Source organism: Petromyzon marinus, chromosome 42, assembly GCF_048934315.1.
Source record: "Petromyzon marinus isolate PM22_M1 ecotype Great Lakes invasive population chromosome 42, UKy_Petmar_22M1.pri1.0, whole genome shotgun sequence".
NCBI classification, from domain to species: domain Eukaryota; kingdom Metazoa; phylum Chordata; class Hyperoartia; order Petromyzontiformes; family Petromyzontidae; genus Petromyzon; species Petromyzon marinus.
In genome coordinates, this window is record NC_133708.1 from 12,826,180 (window position 1) to 12,845,415 (window position 19,236).

The 19,236-nt window shown below is 48.5% G+C and overlaps 1 protein-coding gene across 2 annotated transcripts in view; it reads left to right on the forward strand.

The window, feature by feature from the left end:
- Window positions 1-19,029, forward strand: part of LOC142930618 (uncharacterized) — a 71,410-nt gene extending 52,381 nt beyond the window's left edge. For both annotated transcript variants that reach the window (XM_076073540.1, XM_076073541.1), the window contains 10 exons: window positions 436-489; window positions 1,959-2,012; window positions 2,417-2,479; window positions 3,451-3,513; window positions 6,135-6,251; window positions 8,077-8,154; window positions 9,471-9,524; window positions 12,982-13,030; window positions 15,052-16,693; window positions 18,931-19,029. In XM_076073540.1, coding sequence (XP_075929655.1) covers window positions 436-489; window positions 1,959-2,012; window positions 2,417-2,479; window positions 3,451-3,513; window positions 6,135-6,251; window positions 8,077-8,154; window positions 9,471-9,524; window positions 12,982-13,030; window positions 15,052-15,422 — 903 coding nt within the window. In that variant the 3' untranslated portion in view covers window positions 15,423-16,693; window positions 18,931-19,029. The remainder of the gene's footprint in view (window positions 1-435; window positions 490-1,958; window positions 2,013-2,416; window positions 2,480-3,450; window positions 3,514-6,134; window positions 6,252-8,076; window positions 8,155-9,470; window positions 9,525-12,981; window positions 13,031-15,051; window positions 16,694-18,930) is intronic.
- Window positions 19,030-19,236: the final 207 nt, after the last annotated feature.

Consider the following 19,236-nt stretch of genomic DNA (forward strand, 5'->3'; position numbering starts at 1 on the left):
ATCCTTGGAGGATATGTCAATCGTGTAACACGGGAAGGCACTAACGATATTGAAAACTCATTTCTTAAAGAGCTGCTTTTTGTGTTGAGTTTATTCCCCCCCCCACACCTCCAATTAGCATGGTTGGCGACGTATAGTGAAAAATAAGTCCAATGTACGTACATGCATAGCAACAGCCGTGTTGATGAGACTTCTGACAGCAGACCTTGGAGGTCTGGCATCGACACGTGCAGCAATTACGGGATCTGGCAGAAGGAAGGAAGCGATGGCGATGCTCGGTGACATCGACGCCACCGGCCATGATCTCCCAGTTATGCCAGGGCACCCTTGCCACCGCTGGATGAGACTAGTATCTCAATGACACGCTCCTGTACGTGAAGTCGCTCTGGCTTCTATGTGACTGCTGCACGATCTGTGTTGCTGGTCTCTTCCTAGGGCCTCATGGGCGAAAAGGGGAAATGTGGCAATGATGGAGTTAAAGGCGACAAGGTGAGTATTGGGCATACGCTCCTCAATGCATCGTAGCTGTTTTTCGCCATCTTTATGAATCTTCAGCATGGGATTATGGGGAATATTTTTCGTGCCTCCTAAATAGATCGTTCCCTTATTGTCATAATTTAAAAAGTCATCATCGAGACTGGGTTGTACCTCTTGCGAATGGCAGCATATATTGAGCAAGCCAGTACTGAGCCAGAACTTCCCCATTCTTATGGCAGGGACGATAACATCCTTATGACAACCGCCATTGTTTTCCCATGGTGTGGTACCTATTTAATGAATCTGCAAAAAATATTATGGTGATGATGATTTTGTTATTTATGAAGGTGATAAAGATACTTTTCATGATGCTGATGGTGATCATGCTGATGAATATTATAACTGATACCTACCAGACGATGAGACACACCACACAACTCTTCACTCCTGCCTTGAACATTTTAAAAAGCGCGTCTTATAATCCGGAGATAACGGCGAGAGCTGAAACTTAAAAAAAAAAATACAACTTTCAACCGAGTAGTATAAAAGCAGTGACCACATTTTTCTAACCAATGTAACAAAAAAATTGACAAAATATAATCGAACACCGTTCGTCAATAACACGGCTGCCGTAAAAGGAAATAATTATAAAATATGCTACGTGTTGGGCAGTGGCTCTTGGCACAGGGCTATTGCCAAACACTCCTTGCCTATTGCTTACTTGCACACTTAACCCCGATGAAAGTCAGAACTCATAAACACCTTATTGTGAAAGACCCAGCGCAGAACATCCCTGTGGGGTCGATCTTCCACAAAGCTCGTCGTCCTCCCCAAATCGCATCCACTGCACAAACCATGGCAGATGCGGACACCCGATGCGAAAAAGGAAAATATTTTTTTTTTAAACTCTCCAGTCGTGTGCGACTGTGGTCCTCCAGAACAGAGACCGGTAGGGCGTGTGATGATGCAATGCTCCGACCCACGAGTGCGAAGAAGACGTCACGGCGGCGCTGTACTCCGCTGCTCCTTAGGCGGTTTATTTGGCTTGACCACCTGAATGTGAAATTGTAGCTGATGCTCTGCAGCTACATCAGCAACCGTCTGACAAGAAGAATGAGACTTTATTCCACGGCGGTGGTGTTATTGACGAAGGAGTTGAGTTTTGTTCACTGTGACCGTGCACCACTGCCATAATGCAGCAGCATCGCCGAATGATTTGTTGACATTACCAATTTGAAAGGCGCTTTATAAAACTGACTATTATTATCGTTAATTAACAGTGCACCTCGGGGAATTCCATTTTCTAAATGGCTCTGGTTATTTTAAAGAACGCAAATCGTCTGTTAAAAACTCAAAACACTAGTGAACAACGCTGCCTCAGTAGAAATAGAAATGTATAAAATTAGTGAGGTTTTTATGTGCATAGCACATATAAACCCCCCCCTCTGTTGGTCTTGAATGCCTCTGTTTTGTTCTCCTAGGGCAACTCGGGCCTTCCTGGGAGGATGGGACTCCCTGGACCACGTGCTGACAGGGTATGACCGTTTTGTGAAATCTCCTGAATGAAATGTCGAGTATTTTTGTCGAGATGGCCTGGTGACTCGGAGGTTTCATAATGGCCGTGTGGAAGCACCACTAAGATGCCGTCACCACTGAGCTGCTGGGTTTGAATCCGGCGTTGAGACGCGCATGATTAAACCGGCGTCTCGAGTGCGGCGAGATGATGGTCTCAACTCACAGCGATCAATGAATGACCGCACAAAAAATGTACATATTTTGGCTCAATAACTTTTTTCATGAAATTTGTCTGTGAGATACGTAGTAGATATGTAAATATATTGTATGTGGGAGAGGCGCCTAATTGTCGTTCGTATGACCGAGTTGATTACATTTTTATTCCTTTATTCATTAATTTGTTTGTGTTGTGTTTTTCGGAAAGGGGGAATCGGGAGTCTCTGGAGCTCCTGGACAGCCCGGGTTGGAAGGATTGCCGGGAGCGAAGGTAAACATTCTGTTTTAAATTTTGATTTAAAGCTTTCGTGACTGCAGTAATTCATATTCTTAGCTCTTTCGGTAAAGTCACGTTGAAGGGAAGTAATAAAATAATAATATATATAAAACAATAAAAATGCTCACGACGTTTCGACCATAACACAAACGGTCGTCATCAGGTGACGACCGATATTGTTTTATATATATATATTATTATTGCCTTATTTCCCTTCAACGTGACTTTACCGAAAGAGCTAAGAACATTCTGTTTTAAACTTTATAAGACAAGATTCTAACATCTAGCGAAATCAAATGCCGTGTTTTACAGTATGGTTGGCCAAACAAGGTGACCGACCGAATATCCACGTCGCATGTCTTATGTTTATTTTAACAGGACCATTTGTCTGACTAAGAATAATACGAATATAATAATATGTAAGAAAGTAACATTGTGGCTTACGGGTCATCACCGCGAAGACCCTTGGTTTGACTCCAGGTTTTAGCCACCGGTAATTGAGCCAGCTTCTCAAAGTTGATGTTTTCAGTCTGGTCACTAATGACTTCACAAAAAAACCATTATTATTATTATTGTTCTGTTCCAACTTCATTTGCTTTCATCCAACTCAACAACAATTTCAGTTTGACGAACAACAGTTTGCAGATAATTAAAAGGCATGACCCTCGTGTGAATTATCAGCATTTGGTTTTAAGCAAACAAACTCGGGACTAGTTTCAACCTTGCATGCCCACTCTGCAACACAGGGTGATGCACTGTTTAGCTGCTGATTTCCAAATTAAATTTCCTTCACCTCATGACCTAACATCACAATTGGAATATTATTTTCTAAAGCCAAAATAAAAACATTGTTATAAAATTAAACACGAAGCATAACGGTACTTGTTTTGGGTTGCCTTCATACATTCCCGACGACGATATCTCAAATCCTACAACACTGATTTGTCATTCGTTCTGCCTTCCAGGGAGACCGCGGTCGCGATGGAGCACAAGGGTCGCAGGGCGATCGTGGAGAAAAGGGCGACCGTGTAAATATCCTCTGTCCTGTAAAATAAACAAATAGAATATTAATGGGTAATAATAATAATAACGATATCAACAAAACTTTCTTCTGCCGAAGCTTTCGTGGAGTGAAATGTCGCCCACGTGCAAAATACATGGCCGAGCTCGTCCTATATTGCATAGATTTATAAAGCACCTCGCCTCAAGGTGATTTATAATAATTAAAACATTGTACGTCAGCTGACAGTGGTTGAAATTAAAGAGTGGCGTTATTCACAGTGTTGGCGTGGCTATGGTGACGGTGAGGCGAATGGGGGGGGGGGGAGTGATTAAGGAGAGGTTGGGGTAGTGATAGGGGTTGGAGTAGTGATAGGGGTTGGGGTAGTGATGGGGGTTGGGGTAGTGATGGGGGTTGGGGTAGTGATGGGGGTTGGGGTAGTGATGGGGGTTGGGGTAGTGATAGGGGTTGGGGTAGTGATAGGGGTAGGGGTAGTGATAGGGGTTGGGGTAGCGATAGGGGTTGGGGTAGTGATGGGGGTTTGGGTAGTGATAGGGGTTGGGGTAGTGATGAGGGTTGGGGTAGTGATAGGGGTTGGGGTAGTGATAGGGGTTGGGGTAGTGATAGGGGCTGGGGTAGTGATAGGGGTTGGGTGTAGTGATGGGGGTTGAGGTAGTGATAGGGGTTGGGGTAGTGATGGGGGTTGGGGTAGTGATAGAGGTTGGGGTAGTGATAGGGGTTGGGGTAGTGATGGGGGTTGGGGTAGTGATAGGGGTAGTGATAGGGGTTGGGGTAGTGATAGGGGTTGGGGTAGTGATGGGGGTTGGGGTAGTGATAGGGGTTGGGGTAGTGATGGGGGTTGGGGTAGTGATGGGGGTTGGGGTAGTGATGGGGGTTGGGGTAGTGATGGGGGTTGGGGTAGTGATAGGGGTAGTGATAGGGGTTGGGGTAGTGATAGGGGTTGGGGTAGTGATGGGGGTTGGGGTAGTGATAGGGGTTGGGGTAGTGATGGGGGTTGGGGTAGTGATGGGGGTTGGGGTAGTGATGGGGGTTGGGGTAGTGATAGGGGTTGGGGTAGTGATGGGGATTGGGGTAGTGATGGGGGTTGGGGTAGTGATGGGGGTTGGGGTAGTGATAGGGGTTGGGGTAGTGATAGGGGTTGGGGTAGTGATAGGGTTTGGGGTAGTGATGGGGGTTGGGGTAGTGATGGGGGTTGGGGTAGTGATAGAGGTTGGGGTAGTGATAGGGGTTGGGGTAGTGATGGGGGTTGGGGTAGTGATAGGGGTAGTGATAGGGGTTGGGGTAGTGATAGGGGTTGGGGTAGTGATGGGGGTTGGGGTAGTGATAGGGGTTGGGGTAGTGATGGGGGTTGGGGTAGTGATAGAGGTTGGAGTACTGATAGGGGTTGGGGTAGTGATAGTGGATGGGGTAGTGATAGGGGTTGGGGTAGTGATAGGGTTTGGGGTAGTGATGGGGGTTGGGGTAGTGATAGAGGTTGGGGTAGTGATAGGGGTTGGGGTAGTGATAGTGGATGGGGTAGTGATAGGGGTTGGGGTAGTGATAGGGGTTGGGGTAGTGATGGGGGTTGGGGTAGTGATAGAGGTAGGGGTAGTGATAGGGGTTGGGGTAGTGATAGAGGTTGGGGTAGTGATAGGGGTTGGGGTAGTGATAGGGGTAGTGATAGGGGTTGGGGTAGTGATGGGGGTTGGGGTAGTGATGGGGGTTGGGGTAGTGATAGGAGATGGGGTAGTGATAGGGGTTGAGGTAGTGATAGGGGTAGTGATAGGAGTTGAGGTAGTGATAGGGGTAGTTATAGGGGTTGAGGCAGTGATAGGGTTGTTGTAGGCCTGGTCGTATATGTGGGACAGGGGCAGTGAGTAGCACCCAGAGAAGAGGAAGATCTGGACGTTTAGGAAAACATCCTCCTTCAGGAAAGACTGAGATTTACATGAATTGAGTGATTTGCCCAGTTTAGAGTCCACTGCTGGATCCATCTACTTCTGGATGAGGGCCTCCGCATGTCGCATGGATCACAGGAGTTATTTGACCATACTTCACCATGCTGGTCAGTGCCTGCTGATGAACGTTGGAAGCATAGGTGTTGAAGCATAGAAGTGCAGTACAGCAATAGGCTTGGCTTATCACATTATCCCCGCTGCCCCACATGACAACCAGTGGGCATACAGAGGTCACCTGTCCCAGCACTATCCAGGCTCAACTCTGCTTAGTTTCTTAGACCTGACAAGATAGGGCACATGTCCAGGTTACTTTGTCATAGGCTTGTAGCGTGCTGTGTTTATGCTCGCATATGTTATGTGGGGAGCAGTAGTGTAGTCGTTAGCGTGCTGCACTACGAACCCGATGACCCGAGTTCGATTCCCGCTCACGGCTAACACCGGTGACGATTATCCGAACCGATCCTGGGCCTCCCCTAGGTCGACTCAGCCTCAAATAAGTACCTGGTGCAGTGTGTAAACGTCGTCACTTGGGAGACAAAGGCGGCCGGGCGTGGTGCTGGCCACCCACCCTCTCATGTGCCGTGCCGGCCTTCATAGGTGCTCACTAATAGCACTTAATCCCAACATTCTGCAGGCTATGCAGGCGGATCTTTGTCTTAGTTTTGTATGTTATATTGCTTCTGATCGCCAGGGTATCATTGGCATGTCCGGGGCACCTGGGCCAAAAGGTTCGGAGGGACAGCCTGGCCCATCTGGCCCCCCTGGGCCTCCCGGGCTCCGTGGCCTTGAAGGAATTCAAGGCCAGAAGGTACTGAACCCCACGCACAGTGACATCATCATCAGCTGGAGCAAGTCACCAGTTTCATACGGTCATTTTTTTCCATAATCTTATCCCAATTGTACAGTCGGTGCCATGTCATGAGATAATAATGACAGTAGTTAAAAATGTAGGTTTTTGTGGACAATGCAATAATCCACAACCCGTTTCTTTGGTTCGGCTGTGTGACGGTAGTTTTATGCCCACCACCCAACAAGATTGTCACATTTCCAAAGATGTTCTGTTCACAGTGGGCCAGTGTGTTGAATGATTTTTTTTTAAATAACGCTCCTCACTGGTGACGTAAGAATTTTCCTGATTAGATTTACCACCAAACCACCAGTTAAAGGCCCACTAAGCTCTATAGCTCTTTTTCAGAAGCGACCTGGCCACACATGATAGATCAACGAAGTGGCTTATCACGTGGAAATTTATCACAGCCAAATACTCTAAACACTTGTTTTTAAATGTGGAGGGGAAAATCCCGAGGACCCGGAGAAAAATCTATGCGACCACGGGGAGAATATGCAAACTCAAAATATATGGGCGTAAGGGTCGGGATCGGATCCACGACCTCGTGCATACCAGGCGAGGTAGTTAACATCTCGCCACCAGCGATGCGACTACGTGTCTCTCAAACAGCGTTGAGCTTCTTCAGGTGGTGAACGAACACCGAGTGAGGTTGCATCAGATGACTCTGCATTAGCCGACTGGTAAATGCACTGCGGGCAGGGGCGGAGCCACAGGGGGGGCTGGGGGGAGGGGGGCTCAGCCCCCCCTGATATTTTGGGAATGTCGGTAATCGGGATAACCAGATATCCGGCTGCTGCAAAATGCTGGCTACCACCTTGTGCTGCCCTGCAGGCTGCCACCTCGTGCTGCCCTGCAGGCTGCCACCTTGTGCTGCCCTGCAGGCTCCCACCTTGTGCTGCCCTGCAGGCTGCCACCTCGTGCTGCCCTGCAGGCTGCCACCTCGTGCTGCCCTGCAGGCTGCCACCTCGTGCTGCCCTGCAGGCTGCCACCTCGTGCTGTCCTGCAGGCTGCCACCTCGTGCTGCCCTGCAGGCTGCCCCCAGGTGCTGCCCTGCAGGCTACTTGAGCGGCAGCCTTTCGAATTTATCGAACTTATTAGCCACGTCAGCGGCTCCGAACCTATTAATAAAGTCCGCGTTCAAATCCAATAAAATTTGTTTTATACATTTGTGGCGCCCATTGGAAAACATAAACACTGGATATCTCAGAATATTGAAGTCAACCCCCAAAGTCAAAATCCTGGCTCCGCCCCTGACTGCGGGCATTTAGGAGTCAGCTAATGCAGAGCCAACTGGTGCACCTCACTCAATCTCTGACACATTGGTCACGTATAAATTACATCTTTGTAAACGTGACAATCTTGTCGGGTTTGTGGAGGGATAAATGGCAAGAATCTTGGTGTAAAAGACTACTTTGGTGGCCGAACCCAAAACTTAAAACATATGGATGTTAATAATAAAAATCATTTAGAATTTGTAGAGCACACAGTTTTCGTTCACTCCCAAAAATCACAACATTTAACTCCAGTATTAATGAGGACTTTTATGCTTCCTCAATTCCCACTCATAACTAACATAAGTTGTGAATATCTACATCGGTTGTGAACCTCCTCTAGCTCAACTCAGCCTTAAATGAGTGTCTGGTGCGGTGTGTAAACATCGTCAAAGGTGGTGAGACGTGGTATTGGCCTCGTGTGCCATGCCGGCCTTCACAGGTGCTCGCTAAAAGCACTTGCCCCCAACTATCTTCGTGTCAATATAGGTGGTCTTTGTGTGTGTATGTAGGGTGATCGGGGTCCGGCTGGACAGGGGATGAGTGGCCCTCGTGGTGTCCCTGGAGTTCCTGGTGAGAGGGGAGACCCTGTAAGTACAACATCTTACCACCACTGTCATCATCCTTGTCATCATGACTTCCGTCATCATTGCCGTCATCATCGTCGTCCTCATCAGCAGCAGTAGGAACAGTTAGAGCAATTGAGTCGAGATGTGGTGTAGCAATAAATAAGGGTCTTGATGGCAGATGAGACGAGGAAGAGGCAATGTGAAACATGTTGCAAAGGCTCAAGCAGGAGCTTCTACAGAGTTGAGAGATGTGGAAGGCGAATGGGAACTCTTGGTCAATGGCAACGCCAAGGTGTCTGACACGTTCTAGCAACTTGATGTCAGAATTTATATATAGCACCCACGAACCTGCGGCTTTAGCTAAAAGACTTGAGTTTTCTTTAAATTCTCGGGAAATTTTAAATAATAATTTGCAGCGCTTTGTAAATCCGTATCTGAATGAAGACCTCTCCATGCCATGTTGGTCGTTGGCGTTTTTTAACCATACAATGCTGCCCTTGCCAATACCTTGAAATATCCTTTAAAAATCGGGACACAGTCCCCATCATCAGTGAGCTCCTCTGGCAAGCACGGCTGCATTGTCTGGGTCTTGTAGCCCGCATTCCCCGCCAGGTAGAGGGAGCTAAATGGGTGCGGCACAGGCCAGAAAATACATAGACTGATGTGTTATAGGAGGATTTGGAGCAGATTGGAATCGCCGATGACTGGCACCAGTGGTGTCCAGATCGGCTACTGTGTAGGAGGCTGGTAGTGTTAGGCAGAAAGCCGACACTGAAAACATTCAGTGGAATGCCAGGCAGCTAAAACACAGCAAGGTGCCACAGTGGGGAACACGCTTTTCGTACATCTGCCAGGCATCTCGGTTAACGTATAGCACCTGGGTCTGTCTGTTGACCTCATGTCAGCGAGTCATTGACACTTCACGTGGCCTCAAAGTGCACTTGGCCTGGCACAAGCACAGTGGTGATGTCACCGCCGCTTAGTGGCGATCGCCAGCGTGGGGTGGCGACGAGGGTTCCAGGTTCAGATTTCCCCTCACCTCTCATATTTGGTTAGCCGTTGCAGGGAGTCAAACTCAGGTGATCAGCTTGGTGTGCAAACTTCCGCACCACAGTATTACAGTATTTGGTGTCTGTGCGTTTCCACATGATAGGCCACTTTATTGAGCTATCATTTGTGACTAAGGTCACTTGTGAATAAGAGCTTAATAGTTCAAGGGGCCTTACCTGGTAAATAAAAAGTTGCGTTGCAATATTGCCTTGTAAATCCAAATCCTGTTGTGTTTTGTCACTTCATCACTTCACTATTTTAACCCTGAGAACTGTGGCCGTTTGCAGGGAGATTTTGGAGTGGACGGCTCGAAGGGGGACAAGGGTGACGCTGGGCTAAACGTGAGTGCTCATGTCTGGGCTGCCAACTAGGATAGACCCAAGGCTTCAGGCCTAAAGCTTCATAATGTATCACAGTGACGGGATGTGTATCACGGTGGCGAGATGTTAACTACCTCGCCTGGTATACGGGAGATCTTCGGTTCGATCCCGACCCTGACGCCTGCTGCATATTGGGAGTTTGCATGTTCTCCCAGTAGTTGCATGGATTTTTATCTGGGTCCTCCGGTTTTTCCCCTCCACATTTAGAAGTGTGCATTTAGATTATTTGGCTGCTGTACATTTCCATATGATAAGCCACTTCGTTGGGCTATCATTTGTTTCCAGGTCGCTTCTGAAAAAGAGCTATACAGTATATTGCTCAGTGGGTCTTACCTGGTAAAATACAAAAAAATGTTCAATTAAGTTAGCTATGTTCATTTTTCTCCAAGTCCTCTGGTTTTTCCCTCCACATTTAGAAGCGTGCTTTTGGCTGCTATAAATTTCCCACACAATGATAAAACCACTTCGTTGTGGCCAGGTCGCTTCTGAGCTATCATTTGTGATAGCCAGGTCGCTTCTGAGCTATCATTTGTGATGGCGAGGTATCTTCTGAAAAAGAGCGAATAGCTCAGTGGGGCCTTACCTGGTGAAAAAAAAAGTAAACCGTCACTTGGTGTAAGACTTTAATGATAAAAATAATAATTCACATTTAAATCAATGTTAACGTGGGAGGTTCCGAGACAATTTTGGAAATTACACATTCCTGTTTTGGGGAGGGGGGCCGATTTGTCTTCGTCCATATTCCAACCCTCTGCTGACTTCTCACCAAAAGTGTTACTCACTTTATGTGGATGCTGAAGGGCGGACGATGGGCTGAGTCAACCTGCTAATAAACAAATGCTCAGTTTAAAACGTAGGCTTTTGCAACCAATGTAATTCATAATAAAGGATTTTTATTTTAAACGTGTCGTTAACCCACCACCACCCGACACCGCCAATAAGTAAGGTGTGCCACGTAAACACAAACGTACCAATTAGTATACCCACAGAACCCACAACACACCGGTGGGCTGATGAATGGCTAAATGCTATTGACCTCGTCCACAGACTCGAGACTTGTCTAACATTCCACAGGTAGCCGTTGAGATAACCGAGACTAAAATTATATCTTAAATTAGCACTGCCGGTGGTGACCTTTTTATTTGCGCGGGTGATATTTAATCGCCGAGACAATGAACGAACATTGACATTCATTTGACCTGTGGGACTACTCCCAGTGGTATTTGTTTATGAAACAAGGTGTCAAGTTTCCCCCGGGTCGTAATTGCGAGGCACGCAAAGATGCACCAACTGCTTGAATGCAGCTACATTGCGAAGCTCGTGATTACGCATACACTACGTGCATTGAGTCGTGTGTGTGCGTATTAATCAGTGGTTTACAATTTGCGAGAAATATTTTCAAATTTATATTCCAATATTACAGCTGTTCCGAGTGAATTCAATTAAATTGTGCAAACAATAGAGAGAGAGAGAGAACAAAAATATATTAACAATAAAATTAGATGGCTAAAACTCATCCACAACAAAATAATTATTATTGAATAGCATCATGACCCACGAATCCGGACAGCTTATTGGACCGCCGTGCGGCTGACTCGTTGATGGCCTAGCAGTGGTTCATCTGGCTTGGTGCCATGCTTGCCAACCTTTTCAGCAAATCAAACCCGGGACATGTCTCTCAGTCAGCACTCAGTCTTTTCTTAAAACTACGCGGCAAAACAATACCGCCAGCAGATATTGATGCAAATCAGTTCCTGATGGCACCCGGACGAAGAGGCCGATTCCGTGGCAACTGTCCGGGTCCAACCCAGACAGGGGGAAACTCTACCTGGTGGCTCTGCGGTTAGGGCACTCAACTCGCCATGGAAAGGTTACAAGGTCCAAATCCCGGCCTTGGGTCGACTCAGCTCAGCCAATCGTCTTCATCCATCCGCACCTCAGATTAGCACGGTTGGCTACGTGCGCTGCGAAAAAAGTTCAACGTACATGCAGGCATCATTCTTCCCTCTTTAACTTGATCAAATGGGAGTTCCACCACTCTGGAAAAAGTCAACAGTGGTCATCCTTCATCGAGCCTGGCCATCGCTAAAACAATGTGGAATTTCAACCGATGGCTTATGGCCACCAAATCTGACGCTCGTTCGACTCGTTTATTGAACCAGGCCGATGTGTTTTGCCCAGCAAAACATTGTTTTTTTACTCGCAACACTGTTGGCAGAAGGGCCTCTGTACAGTATATGTGAGAGAGCTCCAGAGGCCAGCCTCGAAAGGATATTTGGCCTACCCTTCCACGCTGGTCAGGGATGTCTTGGCAGAGGTGGCCCCCACCACAGGCGACGTGCCGATTCACTTCATGTGGCGAACACCGCTGGGTGGACAGAGGCGGTAAGGGGGGGGGAGGGGTGAGGGAGGAGGTTTTAAGAGGTGTGCGCCATCGCTTAATCTGCCGCGCCGGGATATTGAACCCGGCGACTTCTGGATTGCAAGTCCAGCGTGCTGCTGACCGTCAATCCGCTGGAAGGTTGCTGTCTCGTAATAAAATAAAGAGATGTTTACTTTGTGTGACGGTGCGAGTAGCGGGATGCCTTCCGCTCCTCCTTAAAATGTTAGCGTCTTTTAACCTCGCGTATTAAAGCGGAGCGCGCACGCACAGCCACGCGGATGAGAACGTGTCAAATTATGGTAAAGTGTTGCCCGAGGGTTGTACGGATGGATATCTTGATGGGTGTCATTTGCGAGCGGCTAAGCCGCAGAAGTGTAAATTGACACCAGTCAAAGAAGCCAACAAAAGCCAGACCGACACGAGTGAGACGAATATATATCGACGATCCAGACATAGACAGGAAGATCGATTGGCGCACAGTCAGACGCGCAAAGAAGTCCGAACGTGCAACAAACGAGACGGGCGGTGAAAACGAGACGGACGAGAGCGTACGAGACAGGAAATACGAACGCGGAATGCGTGCCGTAACGAGACGGCACTGACGGAATGGTAACACCGTCTCTGCGTGGTCTCGCTCGGGGTGGCGAACCTCAGCGCACACCGGTCCCGGAGGTTCCGAGTAACCCCCGCCACCACGTGCCCCCCACCGCTGCCCCACTCCCGTGGAGATGAGCGCAACCCCAACGCCCGTTTGAGTAAGGGGAGGGGATTTACGCTTTGAGCTGTGTTTCGTTTATAGATATTAAACCCACAGGAAAACATCAACAAAAAACCCATTGTAACAACGACAGAGCAAAGGGGATTCATTTCGCCGACGAGAGATGGGAAACGTAGGAGGAGGGCAGGCGAACAAAGCCAAAATTGTACGAAACATTAAACCGTGACACCAGCTCCACCCTTTTTTCAAGAATCCGGACAGCATTTGATAATAAATCCCTTGTCTCCTCTCTCTCTCTCTCGTCTCTCTTCTCCCAGGAATTGGCAATTCGAGTTTTTATTCGCCAGGAGATGGGCAAGCATTGCGGTGAGTGTGGACAGACGCACGGAATTCATTTGTCCGGTTGCAAGACAGCAGAGGCGGCGGTGACCGGGGGTCCCAGGATGGGCGGAGATCGCATCGCGTGCGACCGTGCGCCGCTTTTTTTTAATGAAATCCCGTCGGCCCACCGCTGACGTTTATTTGTGAACCGTGCGCCGCTGCTGACGTCACTCTGTAATGAAACGGAGATGGGGGGGGGGAGAAATTCTATCAGGAAATGCTTCCCAAAGTCAATTCAAATTGGCCTCTTGTCCCCACCACCCGAAGGTGAAAACGCATTCTCTCAGAAACGCGATATTTATTTAGACTGGAGGAATCCGATGAGCTATGAAGCCCTTTTTTCACAGATCTCCAGTAGGGGCACGGGGTCAGAGCGTTACAACAACAAACTGTATTAAAACACAACAGGAGTGAAAGGTATAGGAAATAATAAAGGTTTTTGGGTTAGATCGCGTTATTTATAAATGTGTCGTAACCCTCCACCACCCGACACGGCCAATCAGCAAAAAAAGTGTCACGTTGACAAAAGACAAATAATTCACTACTTTAGCCCACCGGTGTGTTGAAGAGTGAATCCACAACATTTACAGTTTTTTGTACTCAAACTGTAAATGTGGATTCACTCTTCAACACACCGGTGGGCTAAAGTAGTGAATTATTTGTCTTTTGTCAACGTGACACTTTTTTTGCTGATTGGTCGTGTCGGGTGGTGGAGGGTTACGACACATTTATAAATAACGCGATCTAACCCAAAAACCTTTATTATAAATAATATTGGTCGCGAAAGCCTACGTGTTAAACTGAGGTATAGGAAAGGTAAACAAACCACTACCACAAAATATACAAATAAAACTAAACTATTTTTTTTATCTTATCAGGTAAAGCCCACCGAGCTTATTAGCTTATTTTCAGAAGCGACCTGGCCACAAATGATAGCTCAACAAAGTGGCTTATATATGTGAAAATGGATCACGTTAAAATAATTTAAATGATCTCTTTGCCCTTCATACGGTGTTTGTCGAACGGCAAATCAAATCAAAACGATTTGAGCTGGAATACGCCATGTTGGCTGTGACCAAGCATGTTTAAAACGCCAAGTTCACCCGTAATCCCACCAATCAGTCGGTTGGTAAAATTTGTAACCGGATTGGAACATCGTCAGCGGCGGTTTCCACCGAGGAAAGTGGAATTTCCCACCGTCGGTTTCACGCATCGACAACGGAGGTGAGCGTTGCCTAACTCCCATTTGAGGCGAGAGAGACTCGGAGATTGCTTCGATTTAAATGTGATCAGCGAGAGACAATAGGCTCATTGCGGGAATACGGCCTTTTGATTCCCAGCATGCGAGCCGTCTGTCTCCGTGTCTCTGTCTGCGGCTTTATCTGTCCGCGTGTGATTTCTCATCACTTTTATCGTACAAAGGCAGCAGCGCCTTTCCTGCACGACGATAGATCTACGTTTTTCATTGGAGTTTTTTTTTTATTTGTTCTCATATAGTATCCGTGCATCACACGACTTTCCCAAGGCTTGCTGCATCGTGACATCGGTCGCGGAACTCAAGTTCATGTTCAATCCAATTGTGTACATATCGTCATCATCGTCATCATGATCATCATGATCATCATCATCATCGTCGTCGTCGTCGGTACTGGTCAATCCACTGCTGGATGAAGGCCCCTCCCAAGCCGTTGCTTACCATCCCACACAATCCTACGATGTCACAATCCCACATCGCATACGTCTCATCTCATCGCTCCATCTTCTCCGTTGATGTCATCTCGGAGTTGCCTCGGCCCATCATGAATCCCTATGGCATTGTCCTATGTTAGAGAATCACCATGGAAATGTGGAATTTCCACCGCTGGCACGGGGCTATTGAGAGGAGATGCGCGTGACCCCAACGCTCATCTTAGTAACGAGTTCACTCTGACTCGTGGTCGCGACAAACGGTATCTGCCTGAATGTTGACGCCGCTCTTCTTGTTCTGTTCTCTGTTGTGATTTCAGCTTGCGGAGGTGAGTGGAGCTCTTCCCGGGCCCCTGTCGCTCACATACACAGCACACACACAGCACACACACAGCACACACACAGGACACACAGCACACACAGCACATACACAGCACACACACAGCACACACAGCACACACACAGCACACACAGCACATGCACAGCACACACAGCACACACACAGCACATACACAGCACACACAGCACACACAGCACACACACAGCACATACACAGCACACACAGCACACACACAGCACATACACAGCACACACGCAGCACACACACACAACCCACACACGCAACACACACACACAGCACACACACACGGAACACACACAGCACACACAACACATCTCATTAATTGATTGAATTTAAACTAATCCGGCCGATCATCCACTGTGGTCAGACCACTCGATTCGCAACGATTCGACACCAGCACCTTTCGTCACCCCCTGCGATTAACGATGAGAGTCATCGCCACGGTCGCAGTGACTGCCACTACGGTGGTTGCTGTTGTTGCTGTTTGTTGATGTCGTTGTTGTTGACGTCCTTGATCGATTTCACTCTCCCGTTGTCATCGCCATCGCAGCGGAAAAGTCAATTCCGTGCTGGCACGAGAGTGAGCGGAACGCAACCCTCAGTGCAGGTTTTTATTTTATGAGAATAAGTTCTGAGCAAATTCCGAGCAAGTTTGGGGGACCATTGCAGTAAACATAAAAAAAGCAATATTGAACAAAACATTTGACGGCAAAAAAATATTAAATTCCGAGTAAACGTTTGCACAGGTTAAGGTGCAGCCCTGATAATTTATAACTGGAGCTGCTTTGCCTTGCAATCCGCTGCTGCGAGAAGAGCCTCCACTCGCTGGAGGAAGAGCTTGAGAGTCCCTGCAGAGGGGATGTTGGCCTACTCTTCCACGCTAGCGTCGGACATCCGTTTCCATGGCACGTGACTCTAAATCAGTGGTGGGCAACCTGGACTTCGCCGCCCTGGTCATCTGGACGTCCATGGTAAATTGGACGTCCATGGTCATCTGGACGTCCATGGTAAATTGGACGTCCATGGTGAACTGGATGTCCATGGCAAACTGGACTTCCATGGTAAACGGTACTTTTCCCATGGTAAACTGGACTTCCATGACAAACTGGACTTCCATGGTAAACTGGACTTCCATGGTCATCTGGACGTCCATGGTCATCTGGATGTCCATGGTAAACTGGACGTCCATGGTGAACTGGACTTCCATGGTAAACTGGACTTCCATGGTCATCTGGACGTCCATGGTAAACTGGACGTCCATGGTGACTGTATGTCCATGGCAAACTGGACTTCCATGGCAAACTGGACTTCCATGGTAAACTGGATGTCCATGGCAAACTGGACTCCCATGGTAAACTGGACTCCCATGGTAAACTGGACTTCCCTAGTAAACTGGATGTCCATGGCAAACTGGACTCCCATGGTAAACTGGACTTGTTATGGAGCTGTGCACTGACAATGCTTATTTGAGCGCAGAGACATTTCGACTTTTCACTGCCCTTTGCGTTGTGTGTCGCAAATGAGAATGCTGCCCGTGTGTGGTTTTATTATTCTTCTTATCCCAGTGGCTGTTGCACGAGGAGACAACATTGACTCCCTTGGTAAGTGGTGGTCCCTGTATGGTGGCACATGTGTGGTGGTGCATGTATAATCGTGTCTGTATTGTGGTGCATATACCATCGACAATGTATGGTTGTGCATGTATAATCGTTAATGTATTGTTGTGCATGTACAATAGTTAATGTATGGTGGTGTGTATGATAGTGCATGTATAATAGTACATGTATGGTGGTGCATATATAATAGTTCATGTATGGTGGTCCATATATAATTGTGTCTGTATGGCGATTCATATATAATAGGTAACGTATGGTAGTGCATGTATAATGGTTTATATACGGTGGTTCTTGCATAATCATAGATGCAGTGTGGTACATTTGGAATTGCAAGTGCCGGGTGGTACGTGTGTAATCATGCATGCCGATTCCTGTATAATTGTGCCCGTAAGTCGGTGCATGTTTATTCACGGATGTAGGGCGGTACATGTACAATTATAATTGCAGAGTGGTACATGTGTAGTGGGTTCCACAGAGGCGCACACTCGAACTTGGAAGCAACACGTTTATTCTGAATACAACTGGGTAACTATATACAGTATAACGTTCATGGAATTGGGTGGTGACAACCACGGGTAACTACGTAACCACTCGACGGGATACTACATGCTAGTAACCACCACGGGTCACTACACATTCGGACCAGGTCAGTTAGCACCCTGCCTGGCCCCCGATGCCGTGCACGAAGACCGAAGATCGAAGACTCAACCCGGCGAGTTCCATTCCCAGAGACAGCCCGGGTCGGCGCTCGGAACTTCCCTTTTACGCACCTGAGCGTGGCCTGGCTCCGCCCTAGACAGTGCCCCTTTCTAGAGCCTACGAGAAGGTTCTGGGCCTCATGTCACGTGTCCCTCTCGCCACCCTTTGGCCCCCCTCGCTACCCTCTCCTGGTCACGTGCCCTCTCGGGTTCACCCAGACTGTCGTGTCCTGAAGTGCCCTCTCTCTGGCCCTCACCCCAAGCATGCCCCTTTAGGGCCCGCTTCTATGCCATACACGCTCTGGTGCCAGAGAGACGCTAACATGCACACTACCACCCTTCTGCCAATAGTTGGCGTCAGATGCCATAGTGAATCAATATACGTCACTACACATGTATTATGGTGATGCGTGAATAATTGAATGTGTACGGCCGTGCCTTTACAGCACACTGTGTGTGCGTGTGTGTGTGTTTAACTCGTGAGACTGGAGCGTGCCACTAAGAGGTGGGGCCTTACCATCAGCCCCACCAAAACTAAGCACCTGCCTGGGTATTTTGTACCATCGGACACTCCACCCCCACAACTCCTAATCGGTGATGGGGCAGTTGTGGAGAGAGTGGAGAGTTTCCCATACCTGGGCAGTGTGCTTATGACTGGCTCCAGTTTAACAGCAGAGGTCTCACTCCGAATCAGTCGAGCGGCAATATCTTTTCATCGGTTGCGTAACGCTGTGTGGAAGCTACCTGGTCTGTCGCTCCGCACTAAGCTTCAGGTCTTCTCGGCCACGGTCATTCCCTCCCTTCTCTACGCTTGCGAAACGTGGACCCCCCTAATGGAACATCTTCGCCGGTTAGAAACATTTAGGCTGGCCTCCCTACGATCCATCCTGGGTTTAACCAGACTGGATTGTGTGAGGAGCTCGCAAATCCTTGAAAGATCTGGGCAGGGTCCCATCGGTGAGCTCCTCCGGCAGGCAAGGCTGCGATGGCTGGGTCATGTAGCCCGCATGCCCAGCCACCGCATGCCGAAACAGCTTTTGTTTGGCCGGATTGAGGGGGCTAAGCGGGCGCGGCACGGGCTAGAGAAGAGATGGAGTGATGTGGTACAGGTGGACGTGGAGCTGAGTGGACTTGCCGATGACTGGTACCAGCGGTGTCAAGATCGGCCTCTGTGGAGGAGGCTCGTGAAGGATGCTACTGGGCAGTTGGAGGCAGTCGCCCTCCAACAACAACGGAGGGCGGAGGAGCGACGCTCAGAACAACGAGCGGAGCGCCGGGTGGCTAAAGCACAGCAGATTGGCACAGTAGGGGGCACAGGTGTTGCATCAGCCAGTCATCTCAGTCAGTCGACCCGTGGCACCTGGGTCTGCCCCGTGACCTCCTGCCAGCGGGCGTTCGACACTTCACGTGGCCTCAGGGTGCACATAGCCTGGCACAAGCGTCGTGGTGACGTCACCGCCACTTAGTGGCGAATGGCGGTTGTTGTTGTGTGTGTGTGCGTGCGTGGCTTTGCTCTCAACACAGCGAACAACATAAGCCCTATGTCGAAGAACAACAAGCATTCGGACTACGAGGACACGCTCGTCGAGGAGGACAGCTGGGACGACTCGGACATGGATTACGGTGGGTTGTCGCGTGACTCGCGCCGTCGCCTCCTTCCCTCTGCCAGGTCCCTTCAACTGTTGCACAGTCGACACCCGGCCTCTTAAAAGTCTCATCATCACTTCACGTCTCGCACAGTTCCTCCCGGAACCGCGTTCCGGATTCCCGCCATCGCTGCCACCGCTGCTATTGTCGCCACAAAAGACAAAGATTGCCCCGTATAGCCTT